This window comes from Marmota flaviventris, chromosome 8, assembly GCF_047511675.1.
Source record: "Marmota flaviventris isolate mMarFla1 chromosome 8, mMarFla1.hap1, whole genome shotgun sequence".
Taxonomy (NCBI): domain Eukaryota; kingdom Metazoa; phylum Chordata; class Mammalia; order Rodentia; family Sciuridae; genus Marmota; species Marmota flaviventris.
In genome coordinates this window covers 48900815-48918415 of record NC_092505.1, presented here as the reverse complement: position 1 = coordinate 48918415, position 17601 = coordinate 48900815, and the positions used below count along the sequence as shown (strand labels likewise).

Sequence of the window (17601 nt, the reverse complement as noted above, 5' to 3'; positions counted from 1 at the left end):
CGCTACGACCGCTGTCGCCGCTGCCACCAAGAGCTAAGGGAGGACAGGGACCCGCAGCATCGGGGAGGGCTCGGGACCGAAGGAAAAGGTGTCGGGGCCACACACGCACCCTCGCTGCAGTCCAGCTCCTCCCGAAGCCCGGACGCCGGGAGCGCACCAAGCGGGGGACCGCCCGCCTAGACGCCAGCCCGCCCACGGGCCGGGGCCGAGCCCGGGAGCCGGCGAGTGGAGGAGGCCCCGGGGGCGGGGTGGGGGGCGGGGGTGGGTGCCGCCGCCGCCGCGGAGCTGCTGCTCGGCGCGTTTTGCATGAAGATGGCGGCTCCCACCGCCAGCAAGGCAGCCTCCCTGGGCTGTAACAACAAGCCTGCGTTCCCGGAGCTGGATTTCAGGTCGGGAGCTCGAGTGGAGGAATTGAACAAACTCATCCAAGAATTTACGAAGCACGACCAGCGGGAATACGACGACCAGAGAGCGCTGGAGATTCACACAGCCAAGGATTTCATCTTTTCCATGCTGGGTAAGGAGGAAAAAGGGGGAGGTGTGTGAGTGTGTGATGGGAATCGGAGTGGAGTACCCACTCCTCCTCGAGCGCTTGCCTTCTCGGTTTCTTTTGCAGAGCCGGGTGCCTGGGGGGTCACCCATCTGTTCCTCCTCTTCCCTGTTTTTCTCCGCTGCAAGCCAAACTGGCTCCCCTCCCCTCCTGACTACACTTTACGCCGGGCGCCCCTTTTCTCTCCACCGCCCCCGTTCGCTGGCTCTTTTGTTAATTTCCCAGTCGCCGGGGGCTGGCAGGCAGGTGAGGCGGTCAAACGCCCCACTGATGGGGGGAAGCCTTTCTGCGCCGCGCGGTCCAGGTGCGATCGGAGGCTCCTTTCAGTTGGGGGGGTCTGGCTCCCGGAGGCGCCGGTCTTGGGTCCTCTCCTAAGCTTGGGGCGCGGAAGACAGCTTGGGGCTTTGGCTCGGAGCCCGAGCGACAAGTTGCTTCTCTCGTCTTGCGGCGCGGCGCTGTCACGCCGAGCCCCCGGTGGCCAAACTTGTTGGGTGTTCCCGAGTAACCCGCCCAAGTAGTCTGGGCGCCCAGAGTTCCTGCAAGTTTGATTTGCAAATCGACTTCCCTTAGAAGCGTTCGGAAGCATTTCCGGTGCTTCTCCAGGGTGGTTGCTGGGCTCCGAATCCCTAATTCTCAGCTCGAATTTAACCAGGCGCAGAGCTCTGACCGCAGAGGAGCGTGGCCCCCTCCTCTTTGTGTATTGTCCTAGCGCTGGCCAAGAGACATGCCCAGTTTCCAATCGGGAGAAGCCGGGCGGGTAGAAAATATGCCCCTCACCTACTGGTCCTGAAAGGTTATCGATTGCTGCAGAAGGGAAAGTAATTGAGCCGGGCCTGGGAGACCGAACACCTCCCAAAGCGTCCTGCCTTTGGGATGATTGCTACTGAGTTGAAGAATGAGTGTCCGCAGCTGGGAGCCTCGGTTGTCGCTTGCGGCTCCTACAGTGGAGTCGTGGCTGTCATGCAGTACGTGGCTCCGTCGTTGTCATTCTGCAGAACTGGGGCTCCAGCGTAGCGCTGCTCTAACGCGCGTCTCTGTGTGTGTTTTACAAATGTACCCTTAGTCAGTTCCCAGATAGTGGAAAATTTGGCAAAGATCTTTCTACCACCGAGGAAGTCGGAGCCTTTTCCTTCCTCCAGCGATGTAACTTGGATTCCAGCCGGCCGCTGTTGCTGCTTCTATTCCGGGATGTCTTATTCCCTCTAGGTTTCCTTCCTCCCCACAGCCCAAGTGGGGGATAATACAAGTTGAACGTGGTCCACTGGTAGTACTAACGATTTGGGAAGTTGGATAGAACATACTAAAACTCGAGGCTAGTTTTTACCTTTTTCCATATACCCCCCAAGCATATTCTAGATTGTGTATGGGGTTGGAAGGATCTTTACTGGAACTTTCAACTATTTAGCTGAATTACTATATATTTTTTTAAAACCCATGACCTGGTGGGAGTGAGCTTTCAAAGCAAAGCTTAAAAGGCTTACAAAGCTTCTGCATCTGAAAACCAACATGGTGATTGTCAGGAAGGTGGGGACACACAGAAAGCTCAGGGCAGTTATTTAAGTTGCTTAATCATGGCCTTTCTCTTTGGCATAAGTAACACTAGCTGCTGTTGTGTTATTACAGCCCCCACATCAGTTTTCCTGTCTTTTCCTTCTTATGGGAAAGGTAGTGGGTGGGTCAGAAAAGTCAAGGATGAAGAAATGATGGGGAGGGATAAATTAAATCCTAACTCTTTAGGAACTTATGTTAACCTTATGTTTGATACACCAAATTAGCAAAGCTTTTGTCCAAAATAAAGGTTGAATTATTCTAGGATGCCTAATTTATGCATGTGTTTAATGTCATGGGTGGCATTGTATTGACAGGTAAACTAGATTTGCCTCTCCTCCTTTTTTACTCAGTTGACCTTGCAAGAGAAGTCTTTCTTCCCCCTGGCAATTTGATGTTTCCACTCTCGAGAGAGAAAATTCAGGAGTGTCATTTAAGCCCTTCGCCCCTCTGGACACTAGAAGGCAGATGGCGAAATGAGCTTGCCCGTGTGTGTTGCTGCATTCATTTTCAGAGTTCCTTGCTTTCCTTAATGAGGTGCTGGCTGCTCTAGACAAGTGAAGGTTCAGGCGACAGCAAGGGTCCCTGTGTGGATTTACTTTTTCTAAAGCAGATTTTCGCTTGGCTTAAGAAATAAAATATCTTTTTGTACACTTTGTTTTACTTGCTACAGCCTTGGGTCCTTCATGAATATGTAAGTGAGGTGTCTTTAATGACCCCCAGCTTGTTAAGGTGTCACTTGGGTGGCATCAGGCCCTCATTTCTGGGAGTTGTTGGGAGCCATGTAGTTTTCTTGGCTTTGTTCTGCCTCTGTCTGAGCTGCACCTGAGGATTGTCAGCAGCTTAAGGATATTATCCCCTCACACAGGATAAAATGACCAAAGAATTTGGTACAAGCCTCTTTAAGGGAGCTGTGGATAATGCTGCCTCTGGTTTCAGGCAGGTATGGTGGCCAGGCCAGCTACTGTCTGTATGAGATTGTTAGACTGGGTGGAAGCCCTTCCAGCTTCTTAGATTCTTTATGTGTCGTCTAGTTTGGAGGCAGTTTTACAAAGAAGAGCCAAGGGGTGGAACACAGCTCATAATCAGTGACCTGTCAGCACCAAGACATTCCAATGTACTGTCAAAGCAGGGATCTGCATAGGCTGTGGGATTGATGGGAGCCCACTGGTGGTCACTGTGTCTCTGTGATCTGGCCTGATGTTTTCTTGTTTGTGCAGATTCAGATTCCTCTGGAGGCAGGTGTTAGCTGAAATCACCCAGACCTACTCCTTATTTCTTTACACCTTGGTCTTTTAGGAGAATGATTGCTGTTATTATCTAGTTAATGTTTGAGAGCCCAGATTGTGTGAGAGGCTGGCAGTGCATAATAAACACCATTTATCAAAATTCAGGGAAATTGCCAGAGTTCATTAATGTTTTAATAATATTTGGTATTTGCATAATGTCTTTGCCGGCTCTTTTGTTATCTTCATTCCCTGGCGAGGTTGGATGGCGACTGGTTGTTTCTATTGAACATTTGTGGAAGAGAGGGCATATGAAAGCCAGAGAAGACAGGAAGGAGACAAGCAGTCACTAAATCTGCAAACTAAGTGGTAGGTACCACACATAGTTATTAGAGTAGCTGTGTCATTGCTGATTACCTCCTCGAGCTAAGAACATGACATAACCTTTTGAATATTGCTTTCCCATTACACAGATGAAGGTATTGAAGGTTACTGAGGTTAGGAAACATATAAGAGTACATGGTTCATAAATGGTAGAGATTTATGATGAGTGATGTTCTTCTACTTGAGGCTGTTTGGACACATGAGCCAGGAGCAGTGGCCCATGCCTGTTTGTTATCCAAGTGACTCAAGAGGCTGAGGCAGGAGGATTGTAGGTTTGAGGCCAGCTTCAGAAGCTTAGCAAGGGCTTTAGCAACTTAGCAAAAACCCTGTCTCAAATTAAAAACATAAAAAGGACTAGGGATGTAGCTCAGTGGTAAAGTGCTTGGACAAAAAAAAGGAATAGTTACATGAAATCCAAAAAAGGAGCTTTATTTTATTTTATTTATTTATTTTGTCATGTTGGAGATTGAATAGGTCTTTTTCTCTATCAAGCTGGTTTCAGCTAAAAGTATTAGATTAGCATAATGCAAGCAGCATCTGAAGTGATTTCAGGAGCAGTCTGAGTTCAAGTTTTTTTTCCATAAAAAGATCACCTATTTGAATTTTTGATTGAGAAAATCATGATCATTATAATAAAATGTTAAAATCTGCAGTTCCTGTCTCAGTCTGCCTCTGGCTAAATGTGTGGTCTTAGTTTTTATGTTTTTGGTACTGGTGATTGAACTCAGTGGAACTTTACCAACCTAGTCCTTTATTTTTATTTTGAGACAGGGACTTGCTAAGTTGCTCAGGCTGGCCTCAAACTTGGAATCCTCCTGCCTCAGCCTCGTGAGTTGCTGAGATTACAGTAGTGTGCTACCACTTCCGGCTTGGTCTTAGTTTTTTGATTTATTACACATGGCTAATAGTAGTGCATCATTTTAGAATTTTGTCTGAAAGTGAAATCACTTTGCTAACTGAAAAGGAATGTTTACATGATCTTAGTATTTATTTAAAGAAATGTGCTTTATTAGAAAACATTGTGAACTTCAGTTAGAATTATTTCTGCAGCTTGACACCCCAAAGAACTATGGAATACCATTAGCGGCAGCCTAGGAGGATATTGGCTGTGGCTGTAGAGGACGTGATGAATTCCAACAGCATCACCATTAGTTAAGTTCATGCTATGGGCTGACCACAGTGCTAGCTACTTTGCATAAATCCATTAGCTCCTGTAATCTTCTGACAATTTTAAGGATAAGTATCATCCTACCTATTTTGAAGATGAAGTAGGTGTCCTTTGAATGGCAAAACACTGAAAGAGGCTCAAAGAAGTCAAGTATTTACACCAATCATACAGAGCTCGGATTTAGATACAGGCATTTCCCCCTCAAATGCTCATGTTTCTTTCACTGTATTAGCAATCAGCTTCTATTACTCTTGGGTCAGACAACCCAAAGGCCCCACTTCCCAGGGAATACTCCACCCAGTAGTAGCCCACATAGCTAGTTGGAACAGGGAGAGTCCCATTCCGGCTCACTATTTCTGTCAGTCCCTCTTTCTGCTCCTCTTTCTTTCATGCACTCAACAAATACTTAATGTAATATTGTTTGCCAAGCAGTATATAGGACTCCTGGGATAGTGACCCAGAATGTTGGGATGTTCCCCAGGTCTTAGGAGACCCCTGTCCTTCTCCATTGTATCCTAACTCTAAGAGACTAGTTTGCTGGCTACTAAAAAAATGAATGCCCATTGGCCACTTCAAAGCTCTAAACCTTTCTAGTGCTTGGGAGAGCTCTTGGATCTACCACATTTTTAGGCAGATGTTTAGAAACATCTGGAGATCCAGAGTAGGCTGTTTTGAAGGCCTGACTTTGTTATTTGAGTGCTACTTTTCTATTATTGAATCCGCCAGCAATATTTATTGTGAAATTGTTGCTTTGTGGTCTTCAACTGCTTGGTAAGTTCCTTAGAGTTGTGTTCACTAATGTGCTGTATCAGTATCAATTACAAAATAATCTCTGAAGTTTGTTCTTCCTCTGAAAACATCATGTATCCAGGGCAGGGAGTTCCTCTCAACATTTATTTTTATGCTGATTTGAATTGGTTCCAATTCTCCCTCTATGGTTCTGGACAGCTGCTTCCTTCACCCTTGACAGAAGAGCCCTGGAACTGCTGTCTTCTCAGGAAGACTCCCATTGTGCCACCTATTGGGTGATGAGGCTGAGGCTGTTTTTTTTTTTTTTTTTTTTTTGTATTCAGAGACTAGATTCCCTCTTGTCAAACAGAGAACTTGTCAATGAGTGTTAGCACTTTACATTCTCCCAGAGAGCTTTTTAACAATTCAGAATCCATGGTCCCATTTCAGATCTATTGATTCAGAATCCCTAGAGATCCCCGAACTGGTTGCTCAGCACTTCAACCTACTGTCCTGTTAGGCCTAAGGCTGTGCATTCTCTGTCCCTTAGAGCTGCTCCTGAGTGCAGTGAGCATGGTCCTGGTTGACTTTTAAGGCTAGATCCAGGATGCCGACCTCAGTGAGCAGTTATGTCTGCTGAATCTGGAGAGGTAATACTGGAGTCCTTCTACCTGGGACAGGGGCACTGAGGTTTAGTGGTTAAGAGTCTTTACCCTCAGAGGCTGTAATAGGATTTTTTACAACATTATATTCTATAATCGCCACCATAATCCTTTGAAGTAAACAACTGTGAGGAACCCTAGGACTGGAAAATTTTGGGAATTTGCCCAAGTTTAGAAACAAGTAGGTGACATAGTTGGAACCTAATCAAGGTCAGACTGATGAAAAGCCCTTTCTTTCAACAAGGACTATACCTTCTGCTCATAAGGGTCAGGAGACCTAGATTCTGGCTGTGATTTCTCTGGTTACTTACTGTGTGATTTTGGAGAAGTTATAGCCTCAGTTTCTGAATATGTATGAAAGTATAAGTTGGGGTTAATAATTATACCTAGTGCATGTATTTGGGTGCATCCAATTCTGAATCTGAAATCTTTTGTGCAGTGCAAAAGAAGGCAATTTCTGTGTTCTGGTACCAGTTCTGTTTTTCACTGTGTGGCTTGAGTGTTGCCCTGAGTAAGTTTCCTAACCTCTGTTGGGCTTCTTTTGCCTACTTTCCCATGATTGGAAATGCAAAGAAAAAAGTCAAAGCATTCCCACATTCTAATTACTATTAACATTTGGGTGGAGGGTACCTGGGATTGAACTCAGGGGCACTCAACCACTGAGCAACATCTCCAGCCCTATTTTGTATTTTATTTAGAGACAGGGTCTCACTGAGTTGCTTAGTGCCTGACTTGCTGAGGCTGGCTTTGAACTTGTTATCCTCCTGCCTCAGCGTCCCAAGCTGCTGGGATTACAGGTGTGCACTACCACTCCTGGCTCATTATTAATACTTTATTTATTTTTTAGTTGTAGTTGGACATAATACCTTTATTTATTTATTTTTATGTGGTGCTGAGGATTAAACCCAGGGCCTCACATGTGCCAGGTGAGCACTTTACCTCTGAGCCACAACCCCAGCCCTCACTATTAATATTTTGATGTGCATATAGTTACATAGCAGGGATCATATGGGATATGTGCTTTTCTTATAAATTAATCTACCACTTTTTAAAAGAGGAGCTATAACTTGAAACCTGGGGAAAAATGTTCTCCTTACTTTTTTCATTCATTTCCTTTTTTTAATCCCTAAAGACAATTCCATTCTGGAATGTACCCTGTGATTAAGTAATTGGGGGTGTTGGACTTTACATTGATGACCTTTGACCTTCCTTTCAGGGCCACCTCCCATCTCTTTTTGCATGCTCTGCGTGGCCACATAACAAGCCCTGTATTTCTTGCTTTTTTTTTTTCCCCCCTTAGGCTGTTTCCATTAGTTTCCTAACTTGGATTCATGAAAACAGTTAAAATAGTGTCTGTGAACTTGAATCAGAACAAAAAAAGACATTTTTATTTTTATTAACCTCTCACTGAAGTAAATTATTTCCTTCCATCATTAGTAGGTTAAAAAAACATTGTGTCGGTGGTACCCGTGTTTGTGTTGCCCATAGAAATCACAGGCATTTTCATTTCACATTACAGTTATTGCAGATATTTCAAAAACTCATTTATTGCTGTTTCAAAATGATGGCAGATATTAAACTAACTAGATTTTATTATTTAATGCATTAATAAAAATCACATATGATACTCTATCATAAATACAATTTTAAAACATGCTGTGCATTTTAATACTGATTTTTTTTGAAATATCATGCAATGTGATCACCTTCATTTAAATATACTATTCTTTGCAGGGGTTCATAAACTAGACCAGCCTGTCAAAAGAATCCAAGCTACAGAAACACTTAAGGGTCCTAGTTCTCACAGATGGCCTTGGGTATCTTGTCTATGGGTTTTTTGTTTTGTTTTGTTTTGTCTCCTCCAGCTCAAAAGCCCTTGACTCTTATTGGCCTTCCTATCTCTCCAAGGTGGGGGCGGGGAATTCCTTTCCTGTGTGGTTTTCTGATATCTTGTCCCCTTTTCTGACCCTTAGTACATTCTTTCTCATGCTGTAGATTCAAGGATCCTGGGCTTATTTATGTTTGCAGCCGCCAGTGGGCTGTTGAACCCAGTAGGTACTAAGTGTGAGGTGACAAGAGTTTCTTTATAGAGACCTTATGAAGCTTCTTACTTGAGGTGCTTTTTAAGAAATGAGCAGTTTCTGACATTGTCCCTGTGATTTTCCTCTTATATTAAGCCAGGCTCTTAGAATCTTCTCTGGAGTCCAAAAAATCTTGATGTTATCTCCTTATGGGGTACAGGACTATAGAGGATTGTTTTCTACATTTTATATTTCTGTATTCCTTTTAAGACTCACCCTACCTAGGTCAATATTAGATATGTCCAAAGTGAATGCTGGTTTGCCAAGAGCAAGTGGACCTCTGCCTGCCTACTCTTGGGCTTTACAGAATGCAAAGCAGAAACTAGTTGTCTTTCCCTGTAAGGTGTTCCATAGACTTATCAGTCATCCTCCAAATGATTAGATGCTTTCTTTGGGATCCTAATTGTAGCAATTTTTTTTTTGTTGTTGTTTGTTTGGTTTTTGGTGCAGGGGATTGAACCCAGGGGTGCTTTGTCACTGAGATATATCCCCAACCTTTTTTTACTTTTGAGCTGGGGTCTCCTTAAGTTGCTGAGGGCCTCACTAATTTGCTGAGGCTGTTCTTGAACTTATGATCCTCCTACTTCAGCCTTCCAAGTCATTGGGACAGGTGTTCACCACTGTTCCTGGCTCCAATTGTAGCAATTCTTTATTATAATAAATGACTGTTATTTGCCATCAATAATAGCAGTTTGTTTTTATCACAGTAAGCAATGTTTTATAGATTATAATCTCTATTACATCTAGTGTAGTATCCTCAGGATAGGCCTTAAAGAAGGGTGTGTAGGAACTTTTAGCTCCTATTTACAGATGTGGGTACTGAGACTTGGAGGTGGTGATATGACTTAGTTCAAGGTTTCAGAATAAGCTGAGAGAACAAGAGACAATCCTGCTATCGAGTGCTTCTGCTACAGTACATTGCCTGCAAAGAGCTTCTATAGGGGCTGTTCTATCCTCAGACATCTTTCACAGGTTGCTGGAAGAAGCCCAGGATGATTATTTTCTCAGGCAGGGCAAGTAGGCTTCATTCACCTCTGGGCTTTTCTGCCCTCCTCCTGAGCCTAAGCTGTGCAGTGAGAGTGGAGTGGGTAAGCACAAGTTCTAGAGCATCTAGAGATGCATTCTCCAGGTCTGGTTTGTAGGCCTTGCCCAACTGGTTCTCAGTGTCTGTGATGGTGTTTACAATGAGCCTGGATAAGTGCTTGCCAGCTGAGTGATCTCTTTAAGGACAGTTCATAATTATGCCATTCTGTGAGGCCCTGTCTCCAGGAAACAGCTATCTGTTTTTCATCCACTTAAGTGCCTTTTCATGAATTCCCTCTGCACAAGAAAAAGATAACTAGGGACAGTGCTGCTATGAATATAGTGGGCATGGGGAGCTGTTATTCAATTTGTTTCTTTATTTTTTTATATTTTTTTCCTCCAAACAGGAAGACTTGATTACTATTTATAATTTGAGTCAAGTCACAAGTGGGAATTGGTATACATGTTGTTTAGGTTTTTGTTTCTTCCACCTTAGTATTTGAATGTCTACAGTGCGGATCACAGTGGTATTAAGCATTCACTTATTAATTCATAAATTCGTTCAGCATATGTTGGTGTGCCAACAGTGTGCTAGTGTAATTACTATGTAAGTACAGAGAGTGGTGAATAAGAGAAGAAAAATCCCTGCCTCCATAGGCTTCTGTTCTCTGGAGGATTTAACAAGATTAAACATGCAAATAAATAGGGATGTGTCTTATAAGAAAAACAAGAAGCACAGAATATTTTGATGGGGACTAACTGAGTAGGATGGAGTGAAAAGTGATAGACTAGATTTCCTTGAAACACAGAAGTTTTGTATGAAAGGAGAAGGAGTCAACCTTCTGAAGAACCCATGGAAGCTTACTCCAGGTAGAACTGCAGTTGTAAAGGCCCTGAGGTGGAGGTGTTGGGGAACTTAGCAGTTTTCAAGGCTGCTTGCTTTATAGCCTGTCTCTGTGGCTTCTACTGGGAGGAAGGATGATAGGATTAGGCCTGGACTGAGGAATGAGGTGAGCTTCCTGAGGGTGCACCTTTTCCAGGTGGTTGCTTCCCAGGTGGGCCCACCTCTGCCTGGGCTCTTGTCACTGGCCTTCAGGGATAGGGGTGGAGGTGAGAGTAAGAAAGAAAGGTTGGATTACAGGTGCATAAAAGGCCCTTTGTGGCCCTGTGATTCTCTGATTTCACCTCTGATTGCCCTAGGCTAGAAACAGTAAGTCCTACATTTGATGATTTATGGGGCAAGCTGAAGCTTTCCTGCAGGACAGTAAGCCTTTGTTTTGTGTCTAGTCCTCTACAGTATACAAAATGCATTCATATGCAGAATATCATTTGACATATCTTGTAATACCCTATGAAGTAAGTATTAGGGTATCTTTTTTCACAACAGAAGAAAAGATCAAGAGAAGTCTAGTAGCTCACTTTCCAAGGGGTTGAGGTGGGGTCAGTTTCAAGTCCTTTGAAGGTCACCCTTTGTATTGTACTGAATCTAAAACCTTCTCTTTTACCCTGTCCCATGGATCTTGGGGAGTGGAAGAAGGAGGGCGATTTCTGGGCAGAGAGTCCCTGGGATTGGGAGGCAGAACCAAGCCAGAGGCCTGCAGGTCTCCACGTGCCTGCTGTGCCTGAACTGGCATTCAACTTGGATGCGCTTTTTCTAGTCTGCCTCAAGATCATCCTTTTAGCAGCTGCAGCTGTTCTTAATAGCAGCTGCTTGTGCGGATTGTGTTGTGATTAATAAAGGAAACTCAACAGTTTGTTCTTTCAACTGTGCCCTTGGTGTGCGCAGCCTGCTTGTACACCGGCTGTGCTTCTGATTTGGAGCAATACAGTCCTACTGGCATATGGTGCCCAGGGGCTCATCGCCCTCTTGTGAGAAGAGGTGGGTCATCTAGATCAGAGCCAGTGTGCCAAAGGCCCTTGGGGACTGGATGTAGGGAAATGAGTGTGTTGGTGGGTGGCTCAGTGTCAGAACCCAGGGCATGGGGGGGGGGGGGGGGGGCGTGCCACCATGAACTGAAATCACCTTTGCCCTTGGGTCTGCCAGTGGCTGATGCGCCTTAACACCATATCCTTCCTCCACTTGGGCCTGTATCCATCCCCTGCCTGTTCAACACAGGTTGCCAGTCCCCACTTTCAGAGTTCTGATTATGTAGGTCTGGGTTGGAGCCAGAGAATTTGCATTTCTAACAGGTTTGCAGGTGATACAGCTGCTGCTGCTGCTGCTGCTAGTCCAGGGACCACACTCTAAAAACCACCACTGAGGGTGGAATTTAGGGTGTTTGAATTTTTATGAGAAATTCTAAGCTTTTTAAGTATTGAGACTAAAATCATATTTAAAAGAAACACCGTTGGATTCAAAAACGTAGGTCACATGGAACACCGTGGCTGTGTTTGTCCCCTCTTGTCTGAGTACTTCAGGGGGATCCTTGGGTTGTCCCAGGCTTGGAGGGGCAGAAGCTCTTCCAAGAACATCCAGTTAGTTTTGGGCAGAATCATAACTAGAACCCAAGTTTCTTGTGTACTTGCTCTCTGTGTGTGTGTGTGTGTCTGTGTGTGTGTCTGTGTGTCTGCCTGTCTGTCCTAGCATGCTGTCTTCTAAATATGTTTTGTTTTTTAAATAGAAAAACTAGCTGTGTAATCTTGAAAATAATGATAACCACACTAAAATGATGTTCAGTATGTTCTAGGCACATTTCTAAGTGTTTCGTATTTTACATTTATTGATTTTTTTAAGTTGTAATGAGGTGCTGGGGATCCAACCCAGGGTGGGCCTGGGTTTGATAGCACTTAGGGCTTATAAGTGCTCTACCACTGAGCTCCATTTCCAGCCCTTTAAATTTCATATTGAGACGGGTCTCACCAAGTTGCCCCATAGCTGAGATTCTAGAATGCCCCACTGTGCCTGGCATGCTTTACCAATCCTGTATCAATCCTAACAACACTGTGAAAAGGGCAATATTATCTTCCTTCACTGATGAGAAGTTCGAAGCACAGAGAAATAATCTGTGGAAAGCCACAGAGCTACTAGTGGAGTGGGGGTGTGAACCCAAGACATCTAGTTTCAGGCAGAAAACATCAAATAACTCTGCATTTTTTTAAACTTCATTTTAAATAACAAGAAAACGTTTTCCATGGGAACTGGAAGTCATTGAGGGACTGCTACAATTTTAATGCTCCTAAGAAGCTTGGAAATTAGGTGCCTGATTTCCTCCCTCCTCCATTTTACAGACATGGAAACTGAGGTTGAGAAAGGAGGAGAGAGACTTGATCTTCCTGGGCCCTGACCTTACTTTGCTTCTGAGAAAGGTGTTTGCACATGAGAAGGTTGACCCCATAGCATTTGCTTCCCAGGGAGGACTCTGCCTGGCTTTGACAAGGAAGGGAAGAAGGGAAGGTGTTTCAGAGGGTTATGCTTCAAGGTAGGGAACATTTTCCCCGCTACAAAGCTGCCTTGTAGTTTGAAGTTCTCTTAATTGCTGTTAGAGAAAAGATGCTAAAAAAGATAACCTCATGGGCAGGGTGTATTTTTTGGTCTGTCCTGTTTGCTTTGGTCTTTTGATTGTTCCCTGTCTCTCCCTCTCTGGTGTCTTTCCTCTGAAGTGTGTCCTTTTCTTACACCTGTGCAGATTTCATGGCTTTGAACGTTGTGATGAATATTTTGATCTTGGAACAATCTGTATCTGGAATAGGGAAGGCTGGCTGGCTGGCCCTCACTGTGCTTGAGAAGTGGCTCCACTGGCTGGTCTACCTCCTGGTGGGGGAGGGGACCAGCACTCTCTCCCCTTCTCTGAGGTCTGGACTTCTCTGAGGTCTGGGTGTTCAGAGCCTTAGGTTTAGAGTTGTAACAAGATTGAAGGAATTGCTTCAGTGACAGTCTTCCTGAGATCAAGCCACCCGACTGCACCATTTTAGTGAGAGGGAAACTTAACCCCCATAGTGGACAGTGATTTACTCAAGGTCAAAAGGTAGTGATGAGAACAATGAGATTGGGAAACTTTCCCACTGTTTGCCAGGCATGGTTCCAGGTGGTGTATAATCATTAACCCATTCAGTCCTCACTACATCCCTGCAAGGAGGGAATCCTTATTCTCCTCACTGCACAGATGAGGAAGCTCAAGTCCTGAAATCACTTGCTCAGGCTAGTAATAGAGGCTGGGTTCAACCTAGGCAGCTGGGTACCATCATTCCTTCCTTGCACCTTCCCAGAACTGACTGCCAGACCTTGCTCAATGGCATACAACATGGTGTGTGTGTGAGTGGGGGGGCATGGCAGGGAGGATGGGGAGGACTAGTGGGTAGAGTGGAGAAGAGGGTGGCTTTGCTGTCCTAGAAGCCAGTTGTGCTGGCTCCTAGTCCAAAGTCTTTTCACTCTGTCATCTAGCTTTCCTTGGCAGCCCTTAGGACCAACATTCTTTTGATGCTTGTGGTTTTTGTTTATTGAATATTCCTTTGTATGCAATCTCATCCCATCCACAGCCTCCTCCCTTTGAAAGTAAGGAAGTGTATTCTAGCTAATTGATTGACTTAAGCTGCATGAAAGTTAACTGGGCCCTTGATATCGGGCAAATTAGGGCAGTTTTATGAAGATGCAGGATTTCCCCTCTTTCTCCTTCCCCGATCCCCCCCCCCCCCCGTTTTTTATTCCAGATTTAGAAGATTTAATTAGGACATAGTTAATGTAGTCCATCATTGTGGGGATAATGGGGAACAGATTTTTCTCCCCTGGAGAAAGGCAAATGCCAAATGTATTTCTAAGAAGTTCAAAATATATAAATTGAATTGGTTTCCTGTGAACTAAGAGATCAGCCTCTTTAGTGTTGTGCCCCTTTTTAAAAAGTGACTAATAATTTGTTAAATAATCATGCCCGGTTTCCCTGCTTTGTAAGGGCTGATATTAGTATATGATCTCTAAAGCATTGAAGCGCATTGGCATTTTGCTACAGAATCTGTCCTTGGGATGAAAGAGCTTCTTGACATCCTGGTGCTTGTGATTCCGAGGACTGGAATTGGATTCTTCACAGAAGCCTCATTCCAACCTTCTTACTCGTCTTTTTTTCCCCTGCAATTAAAGTTGTAATGGGAATGGACGTGTCCTCCAGTGGTGAGCCCATCTGGACGCTGTAGGAACTCACAGGACAGATGTTTATAATTTCTCATTTACCTGCTGTGATGGCATCCTGTGAGGGACTGACACTGCACTGCATGGCAGGGTGAAAGCCAGGCACTCCGGCCGTGATTGGAAAGCCTCCGTGCTCCAGCTCTACAGTGTCTCTGGCCTCAGTCCCCAGCCTCCGATGGCCTTGCCATGTCAGGTCAGTCACACTGGCCTTTCAGTTCATCACTGTCAAGAAGGCCTTCCAGAGTAGCCCAGCACAGGCCAAATCCCCCTCAGCTGGTGTTCCAGTCTTGTAGATCTCTTGGTTGCACTGGTCAGTTATGAATTTGAAATTATTTGTGGTTAAGTCTGGTGCTTTCCCGCTTCATAAAATCTCAGCAAGGGATGGCCTTTTATGGTTTGTTTGTCTTTTCTTACTTGCCATCAATATTTGCAAGGTGTTCAGCAAATATTTCTGGTCTTATTGACCATTTTTCTTTTGTTCTTGAACTTGGGCCATTGGGTGGTCACCCTTCATGATGAGGCACTGGAATGGCCATGTGTGCACTGCATGTTAGATATATTCCTTGGTGTGTTTGGGGGACTTCTCTTCCTTTCCTAGTCTCCCACCTCTCTGTAGCATTTAAAATAGGGACTTTTAGAAATTATCTAGTCTAGTCAATCCTAACCTTTTCTAAATGTGAGAATCCTTTTATGTTCAATAAAAAAAATTGTGAGAGATTATGGGACCGGGAGCATAGCTCAGTAGTAGAGCATTTGCCTGGAAATAGTAAGATCCTGGGTTCAATTCCTAGCATCACATACAATTAAACACAATTATGAGATCAAATAGTAGTGGAAATATTTTTGCTGTCAATTCACTGGGGAAAAATGTATAGTTATGGAACCCTTACACTGAATTTACTTAACTATTTCATTACTTTGAATTTTATTTTGATGACATCTGCATGTACTTGAAAAAAGCAGTATATTTATATGACAGATAATACATGGTGGGCATTTGGATTTTTAGCATCAATAACAATACCCCTGTGGTCCCACAGTCAAAACTGGATATTTGCCCCTCATTTTATATGCATTACATTTAAGACTGGCTGTCTGTTCACTTAGTTTCCCTTGTGTATGCATTTGATTTGACCAGTATGGTGTTTTAAAAAAAATTGGAGCAAACATTTAAAAGCCCCACTATTGTCATATAGCAAGGTAGTACGGGAATTTGTAATCTTCTGACTTAATCCCCAAGTGAGTGGGGTCTCCTGTTCATCTCTGCTGAGGCTTATGAGCAGGAAGAGCCCTGGGCCAGGAATCAGGAAACCTGAGACCTTGCCTTCTTGCAATTACTGACCCACCAGCTTGGTGATCTCTCTGGGCCTCAGTGTGATCATCTTTTACCCCATTATGATCAATACCTTCTGGTTCCCAGAGAGTTGTTTGATCTACTGAGGGAAAAAAAGAGTTTGCTATAATAGAATTGTTATTATTTCCCCATCTTCTCTTTTTTTTTTGTCTCTTCTGTCTTTCTGTCATGGAGGAAATTTGTCATTCATTGTCACAGCTTCATGGTTCACTTTAGACTTAACATGAGAAGGGAGCTACAGGTCTCCCTAGCTTTCTTCCCTACTGTGTCCTATCCTGTCCTTTCTTTTTTTTTTTTTTTTTTTTTTTTTTTTTTGCTTTGGAAGTTTTGTTTTGTCTTTCTTTTTTTTTTTTTTTTTTAATTTTTTATTGTTGGCTGTTCAAAACATTACATAGTTCTTGATATATCATATTTCACAATTTGATTCAAGTGGGTTATGAGCTCCCATTTTTACCCCATATACAGATTGCAGAATCACGTCAGTTACACATCCATTGATTTACATATTGCCATACTAGTGTCTGTTGTATTCTGCTGTCTTTCCTATCCTCTACTATCCCCCCTCCCCTCCCCTCCCCTCCCCTCCCCTCCCCTCTTCTCTCTCTGCCCCCTTTACTGACATTCGTTTGTCCCCCTTGTATTATTTTTCCCCTTCCCCTCACTTCCTCTTGTATGTACTTTTGTATACCTCTGAGGGTCTCCTTCCATTTCCATGCATTTTCCCTTCTCTCTCCCTTTCCCTCCCACCTCTCATCCCTGTTTAATGTTAATCTTCTTCTCATGCTCTTCGACCCTACTCTGTTCTTAGCTACTCTCCTTATATCAAAGAAGACATTTGACATTTGTTTTTTAGGGATTGGCTAGCCCTTTCTAAAGGGACCTTCATGCTTTTCATCGCACATCCTCTTGGTAGGGGTCCACAGCCACAAGCAAGCTCCTGCAGTGCCATCCAAGACATCTGATCATTGGAACTTTCCCCCCAACATCAAAGAATTGCTGCTGGATTATTGTCTGTTAAGATACTTGAAACTAAGCAATTGTGGTATTGCTAATATCCAGGAGATGCTAGCCTGCTGGGCTGTTCTTAAAGAAAAATCTTGCAGTTTTGTGTTAATTTTCACTGTTTGGGGTGAAGAGTGCCATTGCATTGGTCCTTCTGGATGTTGAGGGTAGGGGAGGGAACAGAAAAGTAGAATAAAGTCCTCTGAGTAGGATTTTATTATTTTAAGTAGAATAAAGTCCTCTCAGTAGGACTTTTGCCAGCCTGGGAACAGAGCAGTAGAATAAAGTCCTCTGAGTAGGGGCTTGTGCCGTTCTTCATGCAGACGTTTTGCATGAAGAAGGCACCTTCTTGAGTAGATAGGATAGAGCTCCTAGTGATTTTTTCAAGTTTTATAAATAAGCAAAAGCTAGATTTTCCAGGAAACTAAAGAATTTTCTTTTGCTTTTAATAGTTTCCTGGACATTTCAAAAAGTGTGGGATTGGCCAAGCAGGATGCTTATTCTGGCTACTCTGCAAACCCAACCTTCAGGAGGGAAGAGAGCCCCCCATCCCACCCCCACTTCACTGTGTTTGCCTACCTGCCTGGATTGAAAGTTTCTTGCCTGGTTGGGTTCTAGAAAATGAAATTAAGTTGACCATTTTCTTTCTTTTTTTTTGTAACAGGGATTGAACCCAGGGACCCTTAACCACTGATCCACATCCCCAGTCCTTTTTATTTTGAAATAGTCTCTTGCTAATTTACCTTGAGCCTCAC

General features: G+C 43.9%; 1 protein-coding gene across 1 annotated transcript in view; it reads left to right on the top strand.

Moving 5' to 3' along the window:
* The first annotated feature begins 306 nt into the window (after positions 1-306).
* Positions 307-17601, top strand: part of Mb21d2 (Mab-21 domain containing 2) — a 115940-nt gene continuing 98645 nt past the window's right edge. The window contains exon 1 of the mRNA XM_027936121.3: positions 307-517. Coding sequence (XP_027791922.1) covers positions 307-517 — 211 coding nt within the window. The remainder of the gene's footprint in view (positions 518-17601) is intronic.